We start from the raw sequence: 24,454 nt of genomic DNA, 5'->3' as shown, positions 1-24,454 counted from the left end.
TTTGTCAGCTGAAATGAGCACAAAACAACAAAAGCCTCTTAACAATAGCTGTGCCAATGATATCTGAAAGACAACACAGATTAAACTACCTTGCAACAGTGCCAACTTAATTTACTAGGTCTATGTTTACATAAAGCCACAATATGCATTAAGCAAGATTAAGCAGACATATAACAAATCATATAACCAAAAATTAGATTATTTATCCAGAATTTTTTTAAGAGAGAAAGAATTTGCTAAAATTACATTGGTTTAGCAACCTTTAACATTCTGTCTACTTTTAAATGTAAAATTTTAGGCCATTTTTTAACATGATACACTGTCAAAAAACAGTAAATTCACACTGGAAACTACACCAATTTTAATTAAAATGAGATGACAGTTGAGATACACACTAATTTTGCACTACATTCCAGTTTATGCTTAGAAATAAAGCAACATCCAAAGCTTTTTAATTCAAAACGTATTTTAAATGTTCATATTGTCTTTATTACCTGCAACAGGTGCATTGCGATTATATAAAGCAATGAGATACATATATCTTCAGTTGCTAAATGGGCTTTGAACACCTAAAATTGTTAACCCAGGATTAATAAATGGCCGCATTTTATAAGGTTTATACATTAGAAATTCAGACTGCATACCTTTGGTACTACAATTTGAGGTTAACACCTCAATATGTTAATTTTTCCACATGATTTAATAGATTAGCCTAGGTTAGCAATTCACATGGTACACGTTTGAAATTGGCACCACAAATTGGGGTTGACACTTCTGAAGCAGGGCTTCATAACCTTACTAACCTCCTTACAAATGTGAAACATTGCTTAACCCAGTAGAGTAGAGTTAACCCTGGGTTAAAAAAGATGTTAACCCAGGGTTAAGCGTAGTGTGGAAAAACCCAGAAGTAAATCCAGGCATAACTGGCCCACATCATTTGGCCCAATTCCTTCAGTTTTTTAACCACAAACAAGTTTATTTAAAGTAAAAACCATATCATATTGCACTGTGGGTGTGCATGTTTTGAATTAAAATGCTTTGGAAGGTTAACTAGTCATTTTTTATAACCCTCTCTCCCTCTGTGCGTCTTTACTACTTCTTCTCCGCTTCATCATCTGGCAGGTAGACACTGACAGTAAATGCTCCTGCCTCTGTGCCGTACTTGTTCTTCACCAGCAGGGCATATTTCCCAGAGTCGGTTGTGGTAACAGCAGAGATGGTGATGCTGGCAAACTTGCCATGTTCAAACTTCAGTGTGTAGTGCTCATCACACACCAGTGGTTTTTCGTTCTTCATCCAGCTGACCTCGGGAACAGGATCACCCCACACGTTGCCAGTGAGGTTGAGGGACTGAAAAGGGCGAGGAGGGATAAAATGTTAGGCCACACTATCAATAAACTCATTAAGAAATGTGATGCACATGATTGATTGTATTACCTTGCCCTCCTGAATGGTGACTACATCGGGCAGGCCTCCTACCACACGTGCACGGTCTATAGATACACAAATCATTTAATAAACTGCAGATTCAAGAAAATTTTTGAAATATTTTGTTTTCATGATGAAGTAAATCGATATTTGTTCTCTCTAAAGAAATGAACTGCAATCCTAGCTGTCTGAAATATTTATTTAGGTATATTTATTAAGCCTATTAAACAGAATAATAATTCTGCAAGTGAAATGTTAGATTGGATTGCTTGTATAGCGTGCTTTGGTATCTGTACACAAAGACAATCACTTACTTCTCTCTGCTATGGCCGCCGCCCTGAGGAAGGAAAGAGATAAACACACAGTTATTTAGGTCTTTAAATAGATAGTGTCAGTGACTGCAAAGGTAAACGAGCTTCTCACACTTTTCAATATCAGGAAATGCTTCACTGCAAGCCTACTGTAGTGCACTCATGGGTGGTCTATTTTAGTATTGTTGTGACGACTTATGCAAGAAGGTCTTGACCATAGAAAAAGAAAAAGATAACACATCCTTGTCACATTTATAGAATATGATGGTTTAGTTTAAACTTACTTCAGTCTCTTGAATTCTTCAAATGCTTCCTCCCATACTATGCAGTGGAATGACAGGAAAAAATTATATAAAAGAGAGTACCAGAGTATGTTAAAAAAATAAAAAATGTATATATATGTATACACATTATAATAAAATAAATATAATAAATTACAGTAAACTTAAAAGTTGGCTACCCTAGTGAAAAAAACCTGTACCAAAATGTATTTAAAATACATTATTTCATACTAAGTATACTACAAATCCATTAACATATTATTTTAATGACATTTTGCTTGAGACTTACTGATATAAATATTATAATTAAACTTTATTTGGAGCACTTCTTTAATCCACAATGCACCTTTCTTAATATTAAGCCTAACATTTGTTTTAATATCACTATTATTAAGGATAGTATGATCTCTGTATAATATCAGTCTGCAAGATATTTAAAGTGTACTTAAAGTATACTTCCAAGAGTTCCACTTTAGCACAATCAAATATACTTAAGTATATCTTTAGTTGGACCTCAGCCCTATTTCCGGATAACAAAAGTGCATAAAGTACAAAATTAGTTCCAATTTAGCAGACTTTAAGTATACCAATTTAGAGTATACTAAAAGTACAATTGCAGGGTATTTATATGAAGTACATAGATGTGTAAATGTATTTGTAGTATACTTAGCATAAAATAAATGTATTTCAAATACATTTTAATTTTTCACTAGGGTACATCCTCTAATGAATGCAGAAGGACTGCAAGGCCCTGTGTGTTGGAACACCTGAGCTCTTACCTTGTCCTGACAGGTCAAGAATTCTCTTGACGCTGCCTTGGCCATCGAAGATATCAATGGCATATTTGCCCTTATCCTTCTCGGTGGGCTCGTTAATTTTGAGCCACAGCTGTTCTCCGGTGACTCCACACTGCACTCTGTCTGAGTGGGAGATCTTTGATTCTCTGGTACAGTTAGAAACAAAGGGGAAAACATGCAAGGTCATTGCCTTAGTTTCATGTGGTGATATGGTACAGTGAGCAAACAAATTGACAAAACTTTGGACTGGATTGGTTTTTGGAAGAAATGATGTTCTTTTAAGTTTAATGTGACACTGAAGTCACATTAAAAAAAGCCCACAGAAACTGGTAGATAGAGAAGGCGGACAGTAAGCCTACTTGTGAAGCCAGCCAACACGGAGATCTTCAATATGGTGCACAACAAATGAGTAGAGAATAATTCCATGTTCAGTGCTCATAATCTTGAGCTCAGTAGAAGAGTTGGCTACAAGAACAGAGAAACAAATGCATGAAAATTACATGACATTCATTGATTCAATCCAAGTGCTTGAGAGCAAATTCGTAATTGAGAATCATGTTATTCAATAACACTGACTGGTGATAGATTGATGGCAGAACACTTACCAATAACTCTAAACACTTCGTTCAGCACTGCTTGATAACCTGTGGGGAAAAAATTAATCACAAATCACATTTAAATAGTCTATTGACCGAAAAAAAATGAAATATACATTTACTGATTATGACAGACAAGATGCAAAGAATAAACAATGATATATTAAAATTGATATATTTTCTAAGGAGTTCCTAGAAGCGGAAGTTGTCATATTTGGGTAAACTTCTATAGTGGTGAATGGGAGACGACAGCAAATATAATTTTTGTATTTCCATTTGCTCTAATAGCGAAAGACAAAATCAGTTACAGACCTTCCATGACTTTCCAAAAGAGGGAAAAACTATATATATATATGTGCTGGACTAATGAAATTCTGTTTTGTGTCTGTGCTGAATTTCTTTGAATTGCAAATGAGTGAATTCCACTTCCTGTCATTCCAATTCAAATTCCAATTTAACATCCTGTGTGATATGGCCAGTTCTATGCAAATTCCATCTCATGGACTGAAAGGGAGCCAATCCTTAAATTCAGAATTTTGATCAACCCTGTTGACAAAGTAGCTCCTACCTGCATCTGTCAGGTTCAGCAAAGTTTTGTCCTTTCCTCTTTCATCCTTCAGTTTAACCTCATACACTCCAGCATCTTTCTTTGAAATCTGTTGGGGAATTGAGGGAGCAGTCAGGCATAGATATTGGACACTAGTCTTATCAATACAAATCAAAAGTTAAAACATTTTTGAACAACATTTAAATAAACAAAACAAGAAAGACCGAAAAGCCAAGCTTTTCTCCTGCGGAAGATGCTGCAGGCCAACAGAGTACGAGAGGAAAAGACAGCACCATCACAAATAACAACAAAGTGACATTGATGGCAACTTATAAATCAACGCTGCTGACTTTTGGCTTGCTTGGACCTTCTTCGGTTTCAGGTTTCTTTTTCCGTTGTGCCTTTTCACTCTTAATAACAAGCTGTGAATTAAACAAACATTGCAGTTAATGCCAGCGCCCCCTACTGGATTGGCAAGGGAGTTTGCCCCTCTTCTGCAGCATGCACTAAATCCACCACTCTCTCAGTCCATCTGAACGGGCACCTTTTTGGTAGTTGAATTCAGTCAAACTAAGATGGCTTTCAATATTTATAACCCATTAATATTGCAAAATGGAGGTCAGACTGTTACATAATGATAATTTCCATTACTTTACAAACTGCCATCTGAATCTGATTGATTTCAGGAACTGACTTCCCTTTAAGCCAAGTAAATGTATAAATGATTTTAAAAAATGAAATTAACAAATATATAAAATCAGATTTTAAAAATATTTACAAATGTACACAAATCATGTGCCTGGCATTAATTTGCGAATCACTTTCTGTGCATTTGTACATCCCAGCACGCATTTGTGGATTTTAAGTAGCTGACCAATGAACAATTGGATTCAACCGTGTGATAAACATGCAAGTTTGTGTGATAGGTAAAATCGTTTCCGTATACGTTTCCTACTTCTTCAGGGAAGCAGTTTTAATGACGGATATGCGTTGGATCTAATGATCTATACAGCATTAAAAATAGTATTTTAAACATGAAATACATGTACTATGAATCCCTTTGTTAGTAGAGAAGATATAGGTGGGTTATTTATAAACGTATGGCAGGTTGTTGCATTCCAAAGAGATCATATCATGCATTTAAAAGTGAAATGCCCAGCAGACAAGCGATATGCATTTATTTATTGGTTAAAACACTTGAACACACACATAATATTTCATATGAATCAGACTTAATAGTTTTCAAACAGTCTTTTTTATCCAAAATAAAAGCAAAGCTCTATTTTTCAGCATTGCAAGATTTTTATTTGCATTATCCATTCACAAAACCCCAGTACAGCTGCAGTGATGCAGAGGCTCGTACTGTTAAATCACCGATGGTCATTTGGGCTCATATTTGGAATTATACATGATATTATGTCCTATATTTTTCACCACAATTGTGCTTTTAAAGGCAAAATCAGCCGTTGTGCCATGTCTTACATCATGTCTACCCTGTATGAGGCTGTATTAAACTGGAGGCGTCAAAGCAAATGTGCAAATCATTTGTGTAGTCCTTCAGAAGTAGAACAGGCATCTGTTTACTGTCGGTGAATCATCATGTCGCACTGCACTGCGTCGCGTCCAGTGTAGACAGTATTATTATTTAATATAATTTATACTATTTGCTTTTGGCGCACTGTATTGTGCCGCTTGTGTCTGGTGTTGCTGATCATGATGCTCGGGATCTGTGAATGATCATAAATTTGTGTATAATCCTGATTCCTGATTCATTGAGTTTATAAAGCCTTAAACTCTAATAATCTTTTGGAAACGGGTATTTTATCCACACAAATAGCCCTTCAGCTCAGTTTGAACAAAGCGTACAAAGAATACAGTTGCTTTCAGGGGTGCAAAATGAATCTGTTCCTGCGGCGCCGCGAGTTTAAAGGCAAATGTGATTGGTTGTAGCGAGAACATGCTATGATTGGTCAGCGCAATGTGGCTGTTATCTGATTGGCTTAAGTAGACGGTGAGTGGAGTCCACTTATTTGTGGATTTGTCTGCACGTCTTGATGTTAGAAGTGTTTAAAAATCTACAAATGCGTGCGAGGATCCAAAATTGCAATTTTTGAAAGGTTACAATGAGTAAAAAGTAACCGCAAATAGAAGTAAGGTGAAGTAAGTTATTAAATTTGGATAAAAGATTACAAAGATTTTGCACAAATTAGACCAGGACCATGTAAATACAGTAAATTTTCATTTCATGCTGATTTTAAACATTAGATATTACTTTTCATGAAGGGTTTTGACATAAAATAAAAATAACTTAAATCTCCTTAAGTCTAGGAAGAGAACAAATATTCTCCAGTACTATGCAAATATCTCATCATTTATGAATTCGTGTGTCAGAGAGGAGAGTGTTTTTAGCGGAGAAAAGTCTGTAGCATATGTACTGTATAATACTGCACGTAGCAAAAACGCATTCATTTTAAAAATCATAAGAATGTTGGAATCTCAGCTCAAAAACAGCCCCATAATAGTCTGACCTTGCCAATGTCAAAGGTCAACACGTCATCAGATTTTCCGATCTTCTTAGCATCCTCATCATCCTCTTCAATTTCAATTCCATCCTTAAACCAGGCAGTCTCAGTGGCAGGTTTGATGTTTCCAACCTGTAGCATGAGAAAGATGGAAAAAGGGGGATTTTAACTCTTCTTTAAATCTTTTCAACCCGAAGCAGTGACAGGCGGTTACATGTAACTACCTTTGAATCCTAGAGCCTTACCTTGCATTTCAGATGCACATCACATTCTGGGGTGACCTCGAAACTAAGATACTCAACGAAGTGAGGACCTGTGTGTGGGAGAATATTCTTAGACATCTCTTCAAAAATTAAAATGTGATTTAATACAAAAAAAGACAGTGTAAGGACAGCGTACCTTGTCTTCTGACCCACTCTGCTCTCTCAAACTCAGATTTCTTCTGAAGCTCAGCAAACTCTGTAAAACAGCAGAACACAGCCTATTTTGAGTGTCAAATACTGTTTAGAGGCCATTCATAAGCATTTCCCAGAGCTAGAACAACACATTTGCTGTTACCCCACCTGTCTAGTTCATTTGTATTTGGAGCTGTAAATGGTACTCTTCTGCCCCCTAAAGGACATACTCAAATAAAGCTCTATTAGGTTGGTGTTCTAGTGAGATTGGTTCATGCTAGGATTGCAGCAAAATTATATTTGATCAGGTAATGACCACAAATATATGGTGGGGGCAAAATATGGGATTCAAAATCTATTTAATTAATTAAATTAATAATTTAATTTAAAATAAAAACAGAGAAAAGTCATGATGTGAAATTAATAAAAAAAATCTGTTTGTATGACTGTCACAAATTTTTCACTTAAGTTGTTATATAATAAAATATGTATTTTAATTATTATTATTAGTAGTAATATTAGTAGTAGTTTTATGAGATTTAAGAGATTTATGAAATGGAAGCATTTGGTCTCAGACATTTGCCTATAGTGTTTTCTTTTTATTAGTTTGACTTTGTACAATTATGCTATAGGCAAAAAAAACAACAACTACAAATAAAGACATGGCCTCACCTTCTCCGATAAGCACTAAGCTGGTGCGACCAGTTGCTTTGCCATCAACAAGGTTGAATGTAAAGGTTCCTTCATCAGTAACCTCCAGTGAGTCCATGAACATCTCAATGATGCCAGTGGTCTTGTTAAAGTTCACTGTGTACTTCTGAAGAGTTTGACAAACAAAACATGATCATGTATGCTGTACAAGACTGTTTGACAAATAATGTCTGTAAAGTCCATTTGAGCTAAAATGTTCTGATATCTCGTACCTTTCCTTCATGGACGATATTATCATTGAAGACATACTCCACTTGGCAGTTAGAAGTGAACTTGGCAACTTCGGCCCAGAAGCGCACACGGCCCTTCTCCTGCAGCTCAATGGCCATTTCACTTTTGAAGGGAATTACTGAAGAAAATTGCACACAAATAACTTATAACAATCTACTGAGTGGTAAATTATATTAAGTAAGCATACTGTAATATACACAGTATATTATATAAAATATACACAAGATATATATAATATATACAAATCTGCAGTTGGTCTACTACTAGGTAAACCACTTACTGGGGAACTGGTGGTCACGGCTGATATCCAACAAGCGCTTAAGTCCTACAAAAAGTAAACAACATTTCATATAATCAAGCTTATGTTATGTCCGTTTCCTACTGGACCCTAAGAGATAATCACTGAAGTGAATTATTTGTTGTGTGGAATCATTTGTTTATTGTTTATGGAATAGAAATCTGCAGCTGTTGTACACTCCAGCTGACGCTAAGTAGTAGTGATCTCCTTATGTTCCCTTCTTAAGCATGAGCATCACTCAAAGAAATATAATGGGATGGAATATCACCAGCTGCGATTGTGTATTAAAGGAAAGTGACTCACCTTCCTCAGTGAGCGTGTAGCTGGCAGAGACACCGTCGGTGTTGGTCACCACACAGGAGTAAATGCCCAAGTCATCCAATGACGGGTCATTAAAGATGGCTCTGGACCTACATAAAGGAAAATTAATTTATCTGTCAAGAATAATGCATATAGAAATTACTCGCAGATATAGTTAACCCCAATATTCTGTATATTGGTGTATTTGGTATTTATTATTTCAATACCTAAACATAAAAAACAGTCCATCTCAACAAAACATGATAAGTTAATAAAACTTTGCATGACTATTTTAGACAGTTCAGAAGTCGACATACTTGCCCCCAGCAGTCTGAATAGTAAGACGAGACGTGTCAGTGAAGGCCTCGTAGTTTTTAGACCACACAAACTGGGAGTCTTCTTTAAGATCGGAGCACTCAAAGATCATAGAGATCACACCATTGTCATCCACATCCACCACAATCTCATTGGTGCCTGTGTAAACATGTGTAAAGAAATTAGAAGGGCAGGTGGAGAGAGACAGATGTTTTCCTCTATGACACAGCTGTATCCCTGTCCTTGAATAAAATCTCACCAGGGCGGGTCTCAGCCAAAATTGCATCAGTTGGCTTTGATGGTCCTCCAACACCTGCCAGATTCTTAGCATGGACACGCAGCCTGTATGAAACACCCTCTTGGAGACCAGATAACTTTATTAAACAGAGAAAACTATTATGAGTGAAAAGCCCTCTGACATTTTGTTCTTTTGAATAGTAACTAAATGTCTTGACACACAAAAAAAGAAGACACATAACAAAAACATAATTAAAAACAAAAGGCAGTTCCGAGAAATTTCCTAGCAATTACGCCATGAGAACAGCTCTGTCTCCACAAAAATAAGCTGCATAAAACAAAATTTAATAAAGTTTGAGAACCAACCCAGTCGCTTTAAGAAATAACTCATTTAATACCTGCATGTAAGTATGTTTTGTGGATCTCTCTTGGAAACATCTCCATTTGCCATTCTCTTCCTTATAGTCCACATAATATCCAGTCACAGGACTGCGGCCATTGAATGTTGGCAGTTCCCACAGTAGCACCATGGAGTCTTTACGCACCTCCTGGACACGGAGCCCACGAGGAGGGCCTGTTTGTTGAAAAGTAAAATGCACACAAAGAAACACCTGTCACTTCAGGTAAAATGGACAAATAAACCTGATCATGTAATTACTGTTGACTAAATTTAGGGTGCGTCTCAATCAATTCCCTAGCTTCATAGATCATGAACCAGTGTATCGTGTACATGAATTCAGGCACTGGTAAGGACAGTAAGGACCCTGGCTCACTACACATTGTGACACTGATTACTCTATTTCCGGCAACACATTATACAACATCACTACTGGTATTTATGAACAACAGCATAACTGATATCTTTATTATATTATTATTTGTTATGTTTTTTAAAGTACATTATAATAAATACTTTGCTTGTTACATATACATGCAACATAATAACTGTTGAGCAAATTTGTCTACCATCTTAAATTCTTAATAGGAAGCTCATGAAATAGGAAGCTCATTAATGAAATCTGCAAAATTATTTCTTTAGATTACATTTAAATGGCATTTTTAATAATATTAGTTTTAAATCAGCAATAAAAATACTGCACTCTACATTGCCTTAATTCTAATTCTACAGCAGTGGTTCTCAATCAGGGGCCTCAGCAAACTTCCAAGAGGGCCTCAAGATGGTTTAAAAAAAGATTTCAAACGAGAAAAAAACAAGCATTAAAAAATAAACAAAAACAAAAAATCAAGATATGGCTTATTTTGATTCACGCCCTCAACAATTGTTTGTTTGTCTTTGAAAAAAATAGTGTTCTCAGTGTCTTAAAAAACCTTGATGTATGATTTTGTATGGTTTGATTTCTAAACCTGTATAAATAACTAATATAATTTTCATTTTAAAATAAATATAATTTTTTTCTATTTTATCAGCTCCAGTAAATCGTGAAAAGAAGTCATGGGGCCTTTAATATTGTTGTGGATAATAGGAGGTATTGAGACTCAAAAGTATACTAACTCAAAAAGCCAATTTACACTCCTATAGCTCATATAACATATTGAGCATTATGATTTCTCTCAATCATTTTTCTACGAGTGGTCTGTCTTTTCCCCATTATAATCTCTAGCATTTATTGATTTAAACAAGACCGTACAGTGGTGGTCAAAATTAAAGGCCCCCCTGGTAAATCTGATCAAAAATGCCTGTAAAAAATAAATCTGCATTGTTTATCCTTTTGATCTTTCATTCAAAAAATTTGCAAAAAACGAACCTTTCATCGAAGTAAAATAATTGAAAGTGAAAGGGGAAATCACATTATAAAAATTAAGGTTTTTATGTGAAAAACGTTGGCCACAATTATTGGCAACCCTATAATTTTTAGAACCCAACAAAAAGTATATTCCCATTAATATTTACCTTTTTTTAGGAACTACGACTAGGAACATGAAATTGTCTAGCTATGACTTCTTGTTTCACAGGAGTTTAAATATGAGGAAACACAAAGGCCAAATTCCCTTAATCATCCATCACAATGAGTAAAACCAAAGAATATAGTTCTGATGTAAATCAAAAGATTGTTGAGCATTACAAAATAGAAAGTGGCTGTAAGAAAAAACCTAAAGAATTGAAAATCCCCATTTTGACCATTAGGGCAATAATTAACAAGTTACAATCAACTAAAGATGTTCCTAATCTGCCAGGAAGAGGACGTGTGTCCATATTGTCTTAATGCACGGTGAGGAGGAATGTTTGAGTGGCCAAAGACTCTCCAAGGATCACAGATGGAGAATTGCAGAGATTAGTTTAGTCTTGGGGGTCAGAAAGCTTACAAAAATATATTAAACAACCCCTACATCACCACATGTTGTTTGGGAGGGTTTCAAGAAAAATCCTCCTCGCTCCTCCAAAAACAAACTCCAGCATTTTCAGTTGTCAGACATGACTGGATCTTCAAACGGCACAGGGTTCTGTGGTCAGATAAAACTAAAAAAAAAGAACTTTTAACACGGATAAAAAGTAACCCATGCCTATGGTTAAACATACTGCTGGATCTTATATGTTGTGGGCCTATTTTTTTGCTGGAGGTTCTGTTTTTTTTTATCATATTTACCAGGGGTGCCATTAATTCTGACCACCACTGTATGTCTATAAAAGTGTCTAATATAAATTCTGACTGGTTTACCTGGAACAGCAACAGTCCATTCCTTGCACTCCAGGGGGACAGTGGGAATGGAGGCTTCACTAATACCAACTTGATTGAATGCACGCACCTGGAACTGGTAGAATTTGTTTTCCTTCAGGTCTGTCACCTAAGTCAAAGAAACAGTAGAAGAGAAAGAGGAAAAACAGTTATTCACTAGACCATCAGTGTTGGTCTTCAATCTTTAGCATCATAAGCATTGTCATCCTAAATGTTAATTTCATCAAATTTTAGAAGCAAAAATGTAAAATGTGTTGTTTTCCAAATGTGTTTTGATTTCTTAAATCCAACACTGATACCATGACCTACCTTATAAGATGTGCCAGTGACTGCCTGGAGGTTGAGTTCATGCCACTTGCTTGTGACTCCATCCTTCACTGTTCTGTAGTCCAGGTAGTAACCTCTGATGTCTGCTCCACCAGTATTAGCAGGAGCTTGCCAGCCCAGCACCATGTAGTCACGGACCCTCTCCAGAAGGGTCACATCGGTGGGAGGGCTTGGGACGGCTATAGAAGGATAAGACTTAGTTTAGCCCAACAACCTATTCAGTTTTACATCTGTTACCCCAACAAAGAACCAATCCACATTCTCTTCCCGAAAGAGCACAAGATCTGTTGTGTATCTTCATTGCAGGACATCAGCATTTCAAAGTCTGATGACATTTGAAGTTTAGCTGTTGTGTGCTCTTAAAACAAAATCATGTTACTTTATACACACATTCTGCATTTTATTTTCTTTGCACAATGCAGTCAAAATAATAACTTCACAACATTTTCATTCAAAACATTCAATTATAACAGACAAACATCGCTTGTTATCTTCACAAAATCAGTTTGTCTGTAAGCATGCCGCTCTCAATAGAAAAATGTTAGTGTAAGATTTAGAGTTTACATATTGCATTAATAAAATGAAGCTTTTTTCACATTCTCAGTATCCAACTGTAATGTGAAAAAATAGCATTTTCCAACTGTAATGTGAAAAAATTGTATTTTCTTAACTGTAATGCAAAAATAAATAAGTAAAATAAGTAAACTACAGAAATCAATTTTATTCTCTTAACTATTTAACAAAAATATAATGTATTTATTTATATTACTCTGTGTCCATTTTCATTACTGTAATACAGTAAAATACAGTTTTCACATTGTAATACAGTGTTCAATTACACTAAATGACAAATTGGGCAAAACGTGCTTAATTATTATTAAAAAATAATATAAAAGTGCACATTTTAAATATAATAAATTGTATTTTTTTCTATTTTTAAATTTATCACAGAGGATGACATTTAAAATATAATAATTGTATTTTTTTTGTATTTGTAAATTTATGACCAAGGATATTCTTTGTGAGATTCCCCCGCCTGTCCGTTACACATAATGATACACATAGATTTTTCAAAGTCTGAACAGGTTTATACTTACTGTGCTAAGGACGCAAGATGACCTTCGCTCAATTTGTTCTACTACCCAACTTGCTCATGCATGGGTTTGCATCACACACCCTGCAGTTATTCACGAAACATACAGCACAGACACACCTGCATGACAACACATAAGGCACACTGTCCGATTTTCAGTCAACATGTGTTTTACATTCTGGGAAAGTTAACGAAATACCCCTATAGTCTCTTTCACAGGGCTGCTTTGTTAATCTTAGTACCTGGATGTTTGTGTCATGCAGGATAAACTCAGGTAATGCTACTTAAAAGAGTACTGATAGCAGGGCAGGGCGTGCAGAGGCAGGACTTACTTTAATAAGATCTTCATGCAACATACATTGCAGGCTTAGTTTTGTGTTTTTTTTAGCTTGGCAATACTAATATGCAAAGTATGAGTAGCACAGCCATTATATATAACGGTGACTTCAGGATAACATTAAAGGCTAAACAAGAAGATATTCCACAAATAGAGTGAATCTGGAGGATGATTTTCTGTGGGACAAGGACAGTATTGTGCTAAGTGCTGGTACAAATCAGGGAAAGAATGAATCACATAAATTCAATGTTTTTTCCCCCCCAAAGCTACAACAATAGACAACATGATAAACATACTGAATGCATTTTAATATAAAACATTACATACATGAACAAATTTAAACATTTTAAAAAACAAACTTTTGTTATTATCAAAATTATTATTAATAGTAGTAGTAGTAATAATAATATTAATAATAATAATAATTAATATAGTGCTTTTGTTTAAATATTTCATTGTGCCTCAGAGCTAAATTATAATGTGAAATAAAACAATTTGAATGGCTTTTCAATGTAAACATCAAAACTAAGTTTGTAAATTATATGCCATGCAACTTTGTACCCTGCTCAGTCTCTATATCCACCAAGGGGTACTTGGCCAGTTACTGGCACCAGCAATACTCACCAATGCTCGCTTGCACAATGCAGGCCTCAGATTCTGCGGTGCTTTCACTGTATCCTGCAGCATTCACAGCCTTCACCCTAAACACGCATTTGTCCTCAGTGTTCAGCCCATGGCACACAAACCTGCACACCAGAAGAACTTGATAAGTTTCAAGGCAAGTTATGACCAGTGAAAGAACAATAGCTTGGTATAAATATCTACATAAGATGTTTTATTGTCATTTATTTGAAAAACCTCTCCAATTTTAATAGCAATGCACATTTATAGTAGTTTTCTTTCTCAGAGCTCCTAGTCAGCCACTGATTGGCATACCTAGTGCCTTTGACTGGCTTGTTGTTGCAAGGAACCCACACACCGCTGCCATTGACGCTGACCTCAATGTAATAGCCCACCAGATTCTTAACCTCCTTAGATGCCCCCCAGCACACAACCACAGAAGTGCCAGTGTTTCTGATGGGAACAACAGGCCCTGGGACAGGGGGCAGGTCTGAAAACAAATAAAACAAGAGATCAGTGTTCATCCAATTTTAAGGCATGTCATACTTAAAACTTAAATTTACAGGATCATCATGGCAATCATGGAAAAAAAAATTTGTTCTTTTGAAAGAAAACATTTCAACGTACTCTACCATTCAAAAGTTTGGGGTCGGTAAAAATCTGTTTTTGAAAGAAGTCTCTTAAAAATTCAGTAAAAACAGCAATATTGTGAAACATTAATTACAGTTCTAAAACAATTTTTCTATTTTGATATATTTTAAAATGTAATTCCTGTGACGGCAAAGCTGAATTGTGACCCTGGATCACAAAACCAGTCTTATTTGGAAACATACTATCTATAATGCAACCTAGAACATCTGTCACTATCCCATTTTCTTTTTTCGTGTCAAGAGCTAATACTCACCCAATCTGTCTCCCACAGTAGTCGCCCCAGTTTCCTCCGACGGCTCTGCAACTCCAGCAGAGTTGCAGCTGCGGACACGGAAGATGTAGGATTTTCCCTCAGCAAGGTCAAACAGGGCAAAACGGGGGGACTTCACTGGCATCCCAGTGTTTACCCTCTGCCATGTATCTGTACCCACCAAACACTGGGAATAGATGTTAGTCTCAAATGTGATAAACATACAAGGGGAAATCAAATACTTTAAACCGTTTACATTCTGCCTAACCTTTTCCACATAATACATGACACCCTCGTGTCCTCTCTGGATCGGTGGTTTCCAGCTCAGGACTACGTAACTCTTAGTCGCCTCAGTGACAGCCAGGTCAGTAGGTGGACCAGGGACCACACCCACTGAAAGAGACAAGAGAAATAATGCTTCACACAATCACAGCAAATATCGTATTTTATATTCACTAGTACATTTAGACATGAATTTAAACACAACATGAAATCAGATTTGGCCCGATGTGTTTTCTTAATATATGCCCCACGTTAGATATGCACAATATAGTGGTTATTGGGTGATATTAGATATGTATTGGTAGACAGTGGTTTAATATTGCGCACATTTATTTACTTTATTTTTACATTTAGATTAACTTTGACGTAATCTAAACCTCACTTGAAGTTAATCTTCAAAAACACAAATTTATTAACACTGTTAAATGTAACAAATCTGTACATTATATTTCTGTGATGCTAAAATTTACTTGTAGCATTTCATACAATTGATTTTAGTTTTCAGCATTTCGTCTACTGTTCAAAATGTATAGTTATTAAGATTTTTTAAATAAATTAATACTTTTATTTAGCAGAGGCACATTAAATGTATCAAAAATGACATTTAGATAATATATGTTACAAAACGTGTTCTTTTGAACTTTCTATTCATCAGAATTCTGAAAAGTATCATGGTTCACACAAAAATATTAAACAGCAATAAGAATATGTTTCTTGAGCATCAAATCAGCATTTTAGAACGATTTCTGAAGGATCATGAGAAGATAATGATGCTGAAAATTCAACTTTGCCATCACAGGAATACATTACATTTTAGAATATATTAAAATGGAAAAAGTTATTTTAAATTGTACGAATATTTCACAATATTACTGTTTTTCACAGTATTTTATATCAAAAAAATGCAGCCTTGGTGAGCATAAGAGACTTATTTCAAAAAATCTGACCAACCCCAAACTTTTGAACAGTAATTTAGACAAATTGTGTGTGTAATATTTCACCCGTGGGATCTTCCTCCGTGAATTTGATCATTCCCGTCCATGGAGCCGAAGGGCCAGCTGTGAAAAAAAATAATACTCATAAGCAAAACCGACTGTCTTTGTTCTTCAGCTTTTATTCCTTGCAAGTCAGTCTTTATTCTTTTACATATATCCTTCACCTCTAAGACGGGCCCGGTCTGATGGGTCCATGGCAACTACGATGTCAGAGGCCCGGGACGGACGGCTCACACCAGCATTGTTGAGGGCTCGCACCCTAAAGGTGTAGGAGCGGCCCTCAATAAGCCCAGTGACAGGAAAACGAGCATACTTCACCGGAGTGTCATTACACTGGGTCCAATGATGAGTGCCAACCTCCAACCTGTAAAGAAATACTTAAATAAGGAGCACTGACATTGGCTTAGTGATCCCAATGCTGGTGGCATTTGACTCACCTGTCAATGAAGTAGCCCATAATGGAACTGCTGCCTTCCACTGCAGGCTGCTTCCAGGTTACAACCACATAGTCTTTATTAGCATCATGACAACGCACATCAAGAGGAGCAACAGGAACCCCCTCCTCCTCCACATCAGCATCTGAAACAAAAATCAGCTTGATTAGCGCCTTGCTGTCATATCTAATTATGGCAAAGTAAGATACGTGTCAGCGCCTCCGCTCTGTAAACACAGCTAGCTAATTTCAGCTCTCTCTTAACTTGGGTATTTTAATGATCTTATCATATAAGACTCAAAAAGATACTTCCTAAAAACGTTTGTATAATACACATCCCATTTTTGAGCCAACTACAAGCTTAAAATCCACTGAAGTGGATATAATTAGATTTGTATTCATGAATAAATATATTTTAAAGAATTGCATTTTATTTCTGTTTTAATGTATTTAATAAAATAGATGAACACTATAATATTTTATAATAGTGTTCAAAGGTTTATCATAAATACAGTAAAAAACAGATATTGACCAATATTATTACAATTTAAAATAATGGGTTTTTAGTTTTATCTAATTTTAAAATGCAATTTATTCCTGTGATGGGAAAACCATGATACATTTTTTCAGCATTCTTTGATGAACAAAGTTTAAAATAGCATTTATTTGAAATAGAAATATTTGTATAGTTTATCTTTACTGTATTTTTTTAAAAATCTATTTAATACATCCTTGCTGAATAAAAGTATTATTATTTTTTTAATGTTACAGGGCCCAAACTTTTGAACGATAGTGTAACTTGTTCTTCACACTGGCTGTCTTTAGTGCCATCAACCAAAGATAGAAGCAACATTCCCAGAGAGAAACCGAACACTAGCAACTCACTTCTTAAAGATACAGTGCATACAACTTGTGCACCGCCAATAAGACATTGCCATTCACAGTGAAATGAGACAATTTAAGATTACTCAGCACAAATGTGCAGATTGGTCTTCACCTCTGACAAACACATAGGCAGAGTGGGTGTCAAAGCCTGACTTGGTGTTGACACACAGGGTGTAGAGACCCTCATCTTCTTTGTTCAGATGCACAAGAGTCAAAGTGGCTCGCTCACCACTCCAGTGCATGCGCACCCACTTAGAAGGTGACAAGACGACACCTGATTAAGAAAAGGGATCATTACAGACTGTAAACTGCACTGTAATTAATGGGTACTGCAAATAAATAACACAGAGGACGAAAGTGATTAGGAGATGGTGACTTATGCTTCAGTAAATTTGCAAGTAGCTTTTTAAGATGCACAATAACTGCATGGTGGAATAATGTTCATACCTACCATTTCTGTACCACACTATCTCTGGCTGGTAACGCTTCACAGTGGGGTAGACAATGACTGTACAGCCCAAACTCATGGTTTCTCCCTCACGGCCAAAAGAAACGTCAAACTTGTCAATGATTGCAGTGTTGAAGGTCACACCATATTCAGGGCTGTAACCATCTGAGCAGAATATGAATAGAAACAACTAAAAGGTCAAAAAATTATATTATTATACATTCAAATTAAGATATTATTACAATTTATTGTAAAGGCCAAAATATTAAATTTGTACTCATATAAAGGTTTATGTACTTTATTTGAGTCCAACTGCAAATTTTTTTTAAAAGTTGTATGGGAAACTTACGGGGCCTTTCAATCACCTCTTCTCCTTCTTTGAATCCTTTAAAATGAAAGTGCAAATAAACTTTTAAATGAAACTACATAACGGAATGCTGCATTGCAAACAGAACCATCTTTTTCCCTATAATTATTGAAATTGACCTTGCGCACAAATGTTACATCTAACAGTATTAAATAATAAAGATCCAGTCAAGACATTTCATAGCATTAGCCTGAAGAGGCAGTGAAAAGACGCTCTAGATTAGAATAACACAAGGCATACTGAGGTGCTGTAAGGGTCTTAAAATAGAATGTCAAGAGGACAGCAGGTGTAAACCAGCCCAGAGTGAGTTACACACTCGTGTAGGTACACACAGCACGGTTTCTTCATTCAGTATAATAATGTAGACAAAACAAATGCACTGCAGAATGGCCCCTTGATTATGACCTTTATTAAATAAAAATATACATCATTACAGTATTTCTAAAATAATTCAGGTCAATGAATAATATCGACTTATTATATGTAGCCAAGATCTGAGCCGCCAATCCACACCAGTATGACTTTGAACACATGTGAAACACTAATTAAAAATGTGAAAAATGTTTTAAGATTTAAAATGCATTAAAAAATACTCACTTTTAATAATGACAGAAGCAAACGCAGAACTTTCTCCCTTCACGTTGAGTGCGGAGATCCCGTACTCAGCAGTGTCGCTAAAATTACAGCTGCAACCCACAAGAACTATTATGATATAATTTCAACAATTTAACAAAAACAAAAATGATGCTATGGGTATTACTAATAAATGAAATCATCCCACACATTAAGTGTAATATAATAAAGAATCCCAAAAGACTTCAACAAATAAATAAAAACTTTTTTTACTTCTTAATTTCCAGAGAATGCATGTTGTATTGGCTCTCTACGAAGTATTTCTCAGGGTGAGCCTTAGCATCGATTAAAACATTGTTTTTGTACCTGAAAAGCAGAATTAGATGGAGGGAAACAGAACAGGGTTAAATTAAACATTGGTTTAATGACTAATGATTATATCTATCCAGAAGTGTTTCTGACCAGGCCACGCGGGGTTTGGGCCATCCAGCCACAGTGCAGTGCAGCGTCAAACTCTTCCCCTCCCACACGGTCTGGCCACGTGGTTTCACAATGAACTCTGGGGGGTGAGTCAAACTGTCTGGATTCATCTTCTTTTGGAATTCTGCTTTCTCATGAATCTTGAGTAAAAAAATAATAATTAAGACCCTGGGATAAAACAATCATACAAATACTGACACTGTTGAAATAGTTCTATCAGAAAAATCAGTATGAATAACCTCTGTTACAATAATGCCCAAAATACAGTTCTGACATACAAAAAGTTGCACTAACCTTTTTAACATTTAAACGCACAGTGTTTTACACAAGCATCTTTTTAAACATATAAGGTCAAACCTTCTTGCTCAGAGTCAGGCGTTCAGCAGACTCTCTTATACTGGTCTCTCTGGTCTTCTTCACAGTTTTCATCTTGAAGTCGGTCTCCCTGGAGAACAGGTTCCTCATGACGACATACCCCACACCCTCTTCCTTCACCTCCTCCTGAGTCTCCATCAGATCCTGGGTGGCCAAATGACTAATCCAGAGGATTGCGTTAATGAGCACAGTCTGGCCTAAAATTGACTACTACTGTTTGACAAATGAGTTCCATGTTAGATTTAACTGTTCTAGAGGTACAGTTTTTATTTAGACAGCAAAGGGACTTGGGAACAACTCCAGACTTAACTTGTGTTCCAGGGAAAAAAAGGCATAACAAGTTTCGATGACATGAAAGTGGATAGATGATGACAGAATTTTCAGTCAGAGTTAATATTGTTAACTGAAACCCAAACTAAAAAAATTTTTTTTACTTGAAATAAAATAAACATTAAGTGAAAAAAAACTTATTTCAGTAAGTTGCCAAGATAACATTTATTTTTTTCATTAAGTGTAACTTGATGTAACTAAAACTGAAATAAAATAATTTATAAAAAATATATACATAAAAATGCCAAAGATTACTAAAACTTTAAATAAAATTACATATAAAAACAAAAACGAATAAAATCTATAATAGGATCTATAATTAAATGTAAGTTACATTTAAATTAGCAAATCATAAAGGCATGTCCCCTTTAGTGTGTCAAAATTAATTGATAAGATTAGATTCATTCCACATCAACTACAATAAACAAGTTATTTCAGACTACCTAAGTGAACTATGCAATCACCTGCTTCTGAAGACTGGCACAACGTATCCAATGACCTCGTCTTCTGTGTCCACCGCCAGGCGTGAGCGCTTTTCTTTTTTGGAGAGCGCGCTCAGTTTTTTCACCTCCTTCTTCCCTGAGATCTTGTGCCTAAACAACAGTTAACATTAGCAATTTCAAAAAACAAACAGTAGGATTATATGGCAAAAAAACATCAAAGCCACTACTGAAGGATTTTGTAAATGGATGAAATACTTTATTCCATTATTCCATCAGAAAATATCAGTTGTTTGTTTTTCTTCATAGTTTCCTAATGCTAATGGAACAAAATGTTCAATATTTCAGGAGGGTTAATGGAATAGAGTCAGTTGAAGGTCAATCTTAGTGTGTTAGTGTAAAGTAAATATTAGCACAGACACCCACTAAATTAAGCATTTATTTAAAAAAAAAAAAAATTAAAAAGCCTGAAATAAGCAGCCCTTTAGAAAAAGCAATTAAATCAATATACACTACAGGTCGCAGAGCAAAGTTTTTACTCCATAATATAGTTATACATATTACATTGTTCCTCAAAAACGTTTTTATCCTAACTTTATTTTTTATGCCCATTTTTGTTGATTGTTGTTAAAAGAATGACCAGTTGGAAATCAACATACTTGAAATGTCATGTCAGCAGGAGATAAATCATATATGATCCTGACACTCATTCATAACTGCCAACAACATTATAGGATTTGGACTGATTTATAGATAAATAATAGAGCTCTGTCTGTGATCTGAAAGACTTAACCTTATATCTTTAACACTATTACAAAATAGTTTAGGATTATAGCAGCTTCCATTCTATCAGAATAATGTTTCATAAGAAATACAATAATACAAAGTGCTGTCATATTTTGCAAATTGTTCTCTTGAACGACTATAGGCTAAACAATACAATGGTAAATAGGAAAATCATAAGTTGATTTATCAGAAATATTTACATATATTACAACAATTCAGAATTTCTGTCAGGAACATTGGACAAGTTAAAAAAATTAAATTAACCATATCAGAGTAAAGAGTGTTTGATTTGTCATCCTTAAAGGAGCACAAATAACAACTATCAGAAACAGTAATACATTGTCATAACTGGTAAATATATAAATATATATGACAATATCAGATTTCAGAGAGCACCTACAAGTATAGTGTTCTGCATCATTTTCTGAGTATTCTGCCTAAAGTTTTATTTACTCCATTTCCATTATTTACTCCCCCTCATGTAGTTCAAAATCTGTATGACTTTCTTTCTTCTGTGGAATACAAAAGAAGATATTCCGAAGATAGCTCTGACCAACCAACATTAGACCCCTCTGACTTTCATTGTATGGACAAATAAATTCAAAACTTTCTCAAAATATATTTTTGTGTTCGACAGAATTAAGTTTTAGAATGACATGAGTGTGAGTAAATGATGACAGATTTTTAATATTTGGATGAACTATCCATTTAAAGCAGCTCAAGCAGCAAAGTGTTGTACAGTTTATGTACAGTTACAGTCCAGCTAAACTACTGTGATTTCCAATTTACAGTGACCATAAATAATCCTTCAGAGACCATTAATAACTTTGGCCCATTCCCACAGAGGCTCAAATTCTTCCTGCCACAGAGTGCAGTCCTCAATGGCACATATGTTCCCTTATAACAAAAGTCTCTGACCTAAATATTTATGAACATAGTTACAATGTTCAGAAATATGGGCATGAAGATAGATTAAAAAAAAAACAACAACTTCAAATTACTTCTGTAATCGAGCACCACAGCGACAGCACACTCAGCCAGCTTATTTCTTATAAGTGTTTTCCCATTTATGTTCATATATAATTTAAGCTATGAGTGTGAACCAAACATACTAGATAACAACTAGAGAAGAGATGAATCACAACATTTCAAACTAATGTTAGTGTAAACACTTTGAGAATCAGTCAGTCACAACAGGCTCAACCAATGAAGCACATCTGTTTGACTGATTAACTACACATTCTGATATACACAATATACAAGCAGTTTGAGAGTGTCTGAAAATCTGCAAGGTGTCACAGGAGTGTGCAGTTGCTGCTGAGCACTTTACAATCAATATTCATTTCCATGGCAGAAGCAACTTCTCTGGATGGTGAAGTGATATTGAAGTTATTCACCAGGTTTTTGGCTGTAAAACATGACTTTTAAAAACTAAGCTGAAATGACACTGACATTAAGCTTCTACAAAAGCATATATTATCTCTTAACATGGCTTGAAAGGTTAATATGTTATCATTAAAAATCTATTTATCGATGGAGAAAATGGCTGATTTTTGCTTCTGGAACTATTGCGCACTATAACATTCATAGAAAACCACCAATGATTATTTACTAAAAAAAAAAAAAAAAAAAGTCTTTCTGTAGATTATTAGATTTTTTAGAAACTATGTTGTGATTGCCGATTTAGTTATTGTTTTGTTATTGCGATCACTAAGCACTGATGTAATTTGTGGTCATCACAAAGTGAAGCTGATAACAGATAATGAAAGAAAAGGCATTAGCGTACTTAGTTTTATGTAACATAACATTAGGCTCATAGTTCCCAACACAAAAACCACAGAGGTACTGTGCTGATCTTTTTTAAAGCAAACAAACATCATAAGGTAATAATGAAAGGGTTATGGTGTTGTTACTTCATTTGATGCACACATTTTTAAATAAGCAGCATGTAATGTGTTATAAAAGCACTGGTATCTATCTAAAAAGCAGTGCTTGTGAGGGGGTTGCTCTACAGGGACCATTCTTAAGGGCAGCATGAGCACAGGGACAGTCCCCTATATGTCCTCTTACCCATGGCCGCCCACATGAGCCGCGTAAGACTGGCGGCTAACAGATGACAGGGAGCTTTGGTGATAGCTGCTCTCATAACGCGTCTCAAGGCCTCGTTGCTGCTGTTCCTTTTGTAGTTTTAAGGATTCTGACATCCTGAGGTGCTTTTTAGATTGTCCCAAGGACACCTTTTTCTCTCCGCTTGCAGTCTCAAGTACAATTCCCAATGAATGTTAATTCAAATGCACAAAAAACATTCTTCTTAAAATTATAATGGCAAAAATAATTAAAAATACTTAAATAACTAAACTTATTTAACATCATAACAGCATATTAATATAAAAATTAAAATAGGCTACATGATGCAACAAAACTATTTAAAGTATAATATCAGACAAAAAAAAAAGATTAGCAACTAGTTGTGTCTGTTGTGATGGCAACTAATTCATAAATTCACACTGACCTACACACAATTGGATGAGTTAAACATTACTTCCCTTACTGAGCCAAGGTTAGCCTCTGTGAGAAATAAAGTCACTTACCTGGTCAAAGTTGCTTTTTCAAAAAGAAGAAGGGGCAAACTCCAAAAAAATGAGAAGCCAGCGAAAATCCAGGCACGGCGGCGGGTATGGGGCAGCCGACAGGACGGAACTCCGCTGAACAAAAATAATGCTGCCACTCTGCAGATTGTAGCGAACAGGCACGACCTTGTATGGCCACTGGGTCTGTTAAATATAGACCCTGACCAGGCGGCAGGCAGTTTTAGCATGAACTCTGAAAACGCGCGTAATTCAATTTCTAAACACGGCAAAAGCAACGTAACAACATTTTAATAGAGCTACACGAGCAAGACTGCTGTTGTAGGTCTCGTGCCGAACGTAATCAGCACTGTTCAGTAAAACAGAAGCGATTGGGTATGATGTTGCGTTTTATAAACATTAAACAGGTTAATTTGCGCTAAAGTAGCCTACCCCTTTTAACACATTTGGTCAGTTGTCGTGTAAATATTGTCACATTTTTCCAGGCAAACAAAAAATAGTTCTAAAACAATCCAAAGCAACAAGAAA

At 35.5% G+C, this 24,454-nt stretch overlaps 1 protein-coding gene across 4 annotated transcripts; it reads right to left on the bottom strand.

Annotated features, from left to right (window-relative positions):
* Positions 1-94: 94 nt before the first annotated feature.
* myom1a (myomesin 1a (skelemin)) lies at positions 95-24,290 on the bottom strand. Of its 4 annotated transcripts, none has more exons than XM_077229783.1 (38): positions 23,930-24,091; positions 23,409-23,645; positions 20,577-20,705; positions 19,765-19,942; positions 19,390-19,547; positions 19,201-19,293; positions 18,952-19,040; positions 18,337-18,372; positions 17,991-18,152; positions 17,652-17,813; positions 16,659-16,800; positions 16,386-16,585; positions 16,228-16,284; positions 15,213-15,337; positions 14,948-15,131; positions 14,359-14,533; positions 14,047-14,168; positions 11,975-12,171; positions 11,648-11,774; positions 9,368-9,543; positions 8,992-9,106; positions 8,735-8,891; positions 8,421-8,527; positions 8,100-8,144; positions 7,801-7,937; positions 7,550-7,694; positions 6,882-6,941; positions 6,728-6,795; positions 6,489-6,614; positions 4,311-4,382; positions 3,982-4,069; positions 3,423-3,461; positions 3,177-3,282; positions 2,800-2,963; positions 2,024-2,060; positions 1,743-1,765; positions 1,438-1,493; positions 95-1,350 (listed from the first exon to the last, which is right to left on the bottom strand). In XM_077229783.1, exons 2-38 carry the CDS (start codon positions 23,540-23,542, stop codon positions 1,093-1,095), a joined length of 4,449 nt encoding a protein of 1,482 aa, XP_077085898.1. In that variant the 5' UTR covers positions 23,543-23,645; positions 23,930-24,091; the 3' UTR covers positions 95-1,092. The 4 variants fall into 4 exon arrangements, with proteins under 4 accessions (XP_077085898.1, XP_077085889.1, XP_077085907.1 ...); XM_077229774.1 differs by having other exon boundaries at positions 23,409-23,596; XM_077229792.1 differs by lacking the exon at positions 4,311-4,382 and having other exon boundaries at positions 23,409-23,596; positions 23,930-24,290.
* Positions 24,291-24,454: the final 164 nt, after the last annotated feature.

This window comes from Siphateles boraxobius, unplaced genomic scaffold (genome assembly GCF_051911475.1).
Source record: "Siphateles boraxobius isolate OS27281-9 unplaced genomic scaffold, OSU_SipBor_1 1, whole genome shotgun sequence".
Classification (NCBI taxonomy): Eukaryota; Metazoa; Chordata; class Actinopteri; order Cypriniformes; family Leuciscidae; genus Siphateles; species Siphateles boraxobius.
Note: the sequence above shows the minus strand (reverse complement) of the source record. Positions and strands in the feature narration are given on the sequence as shown.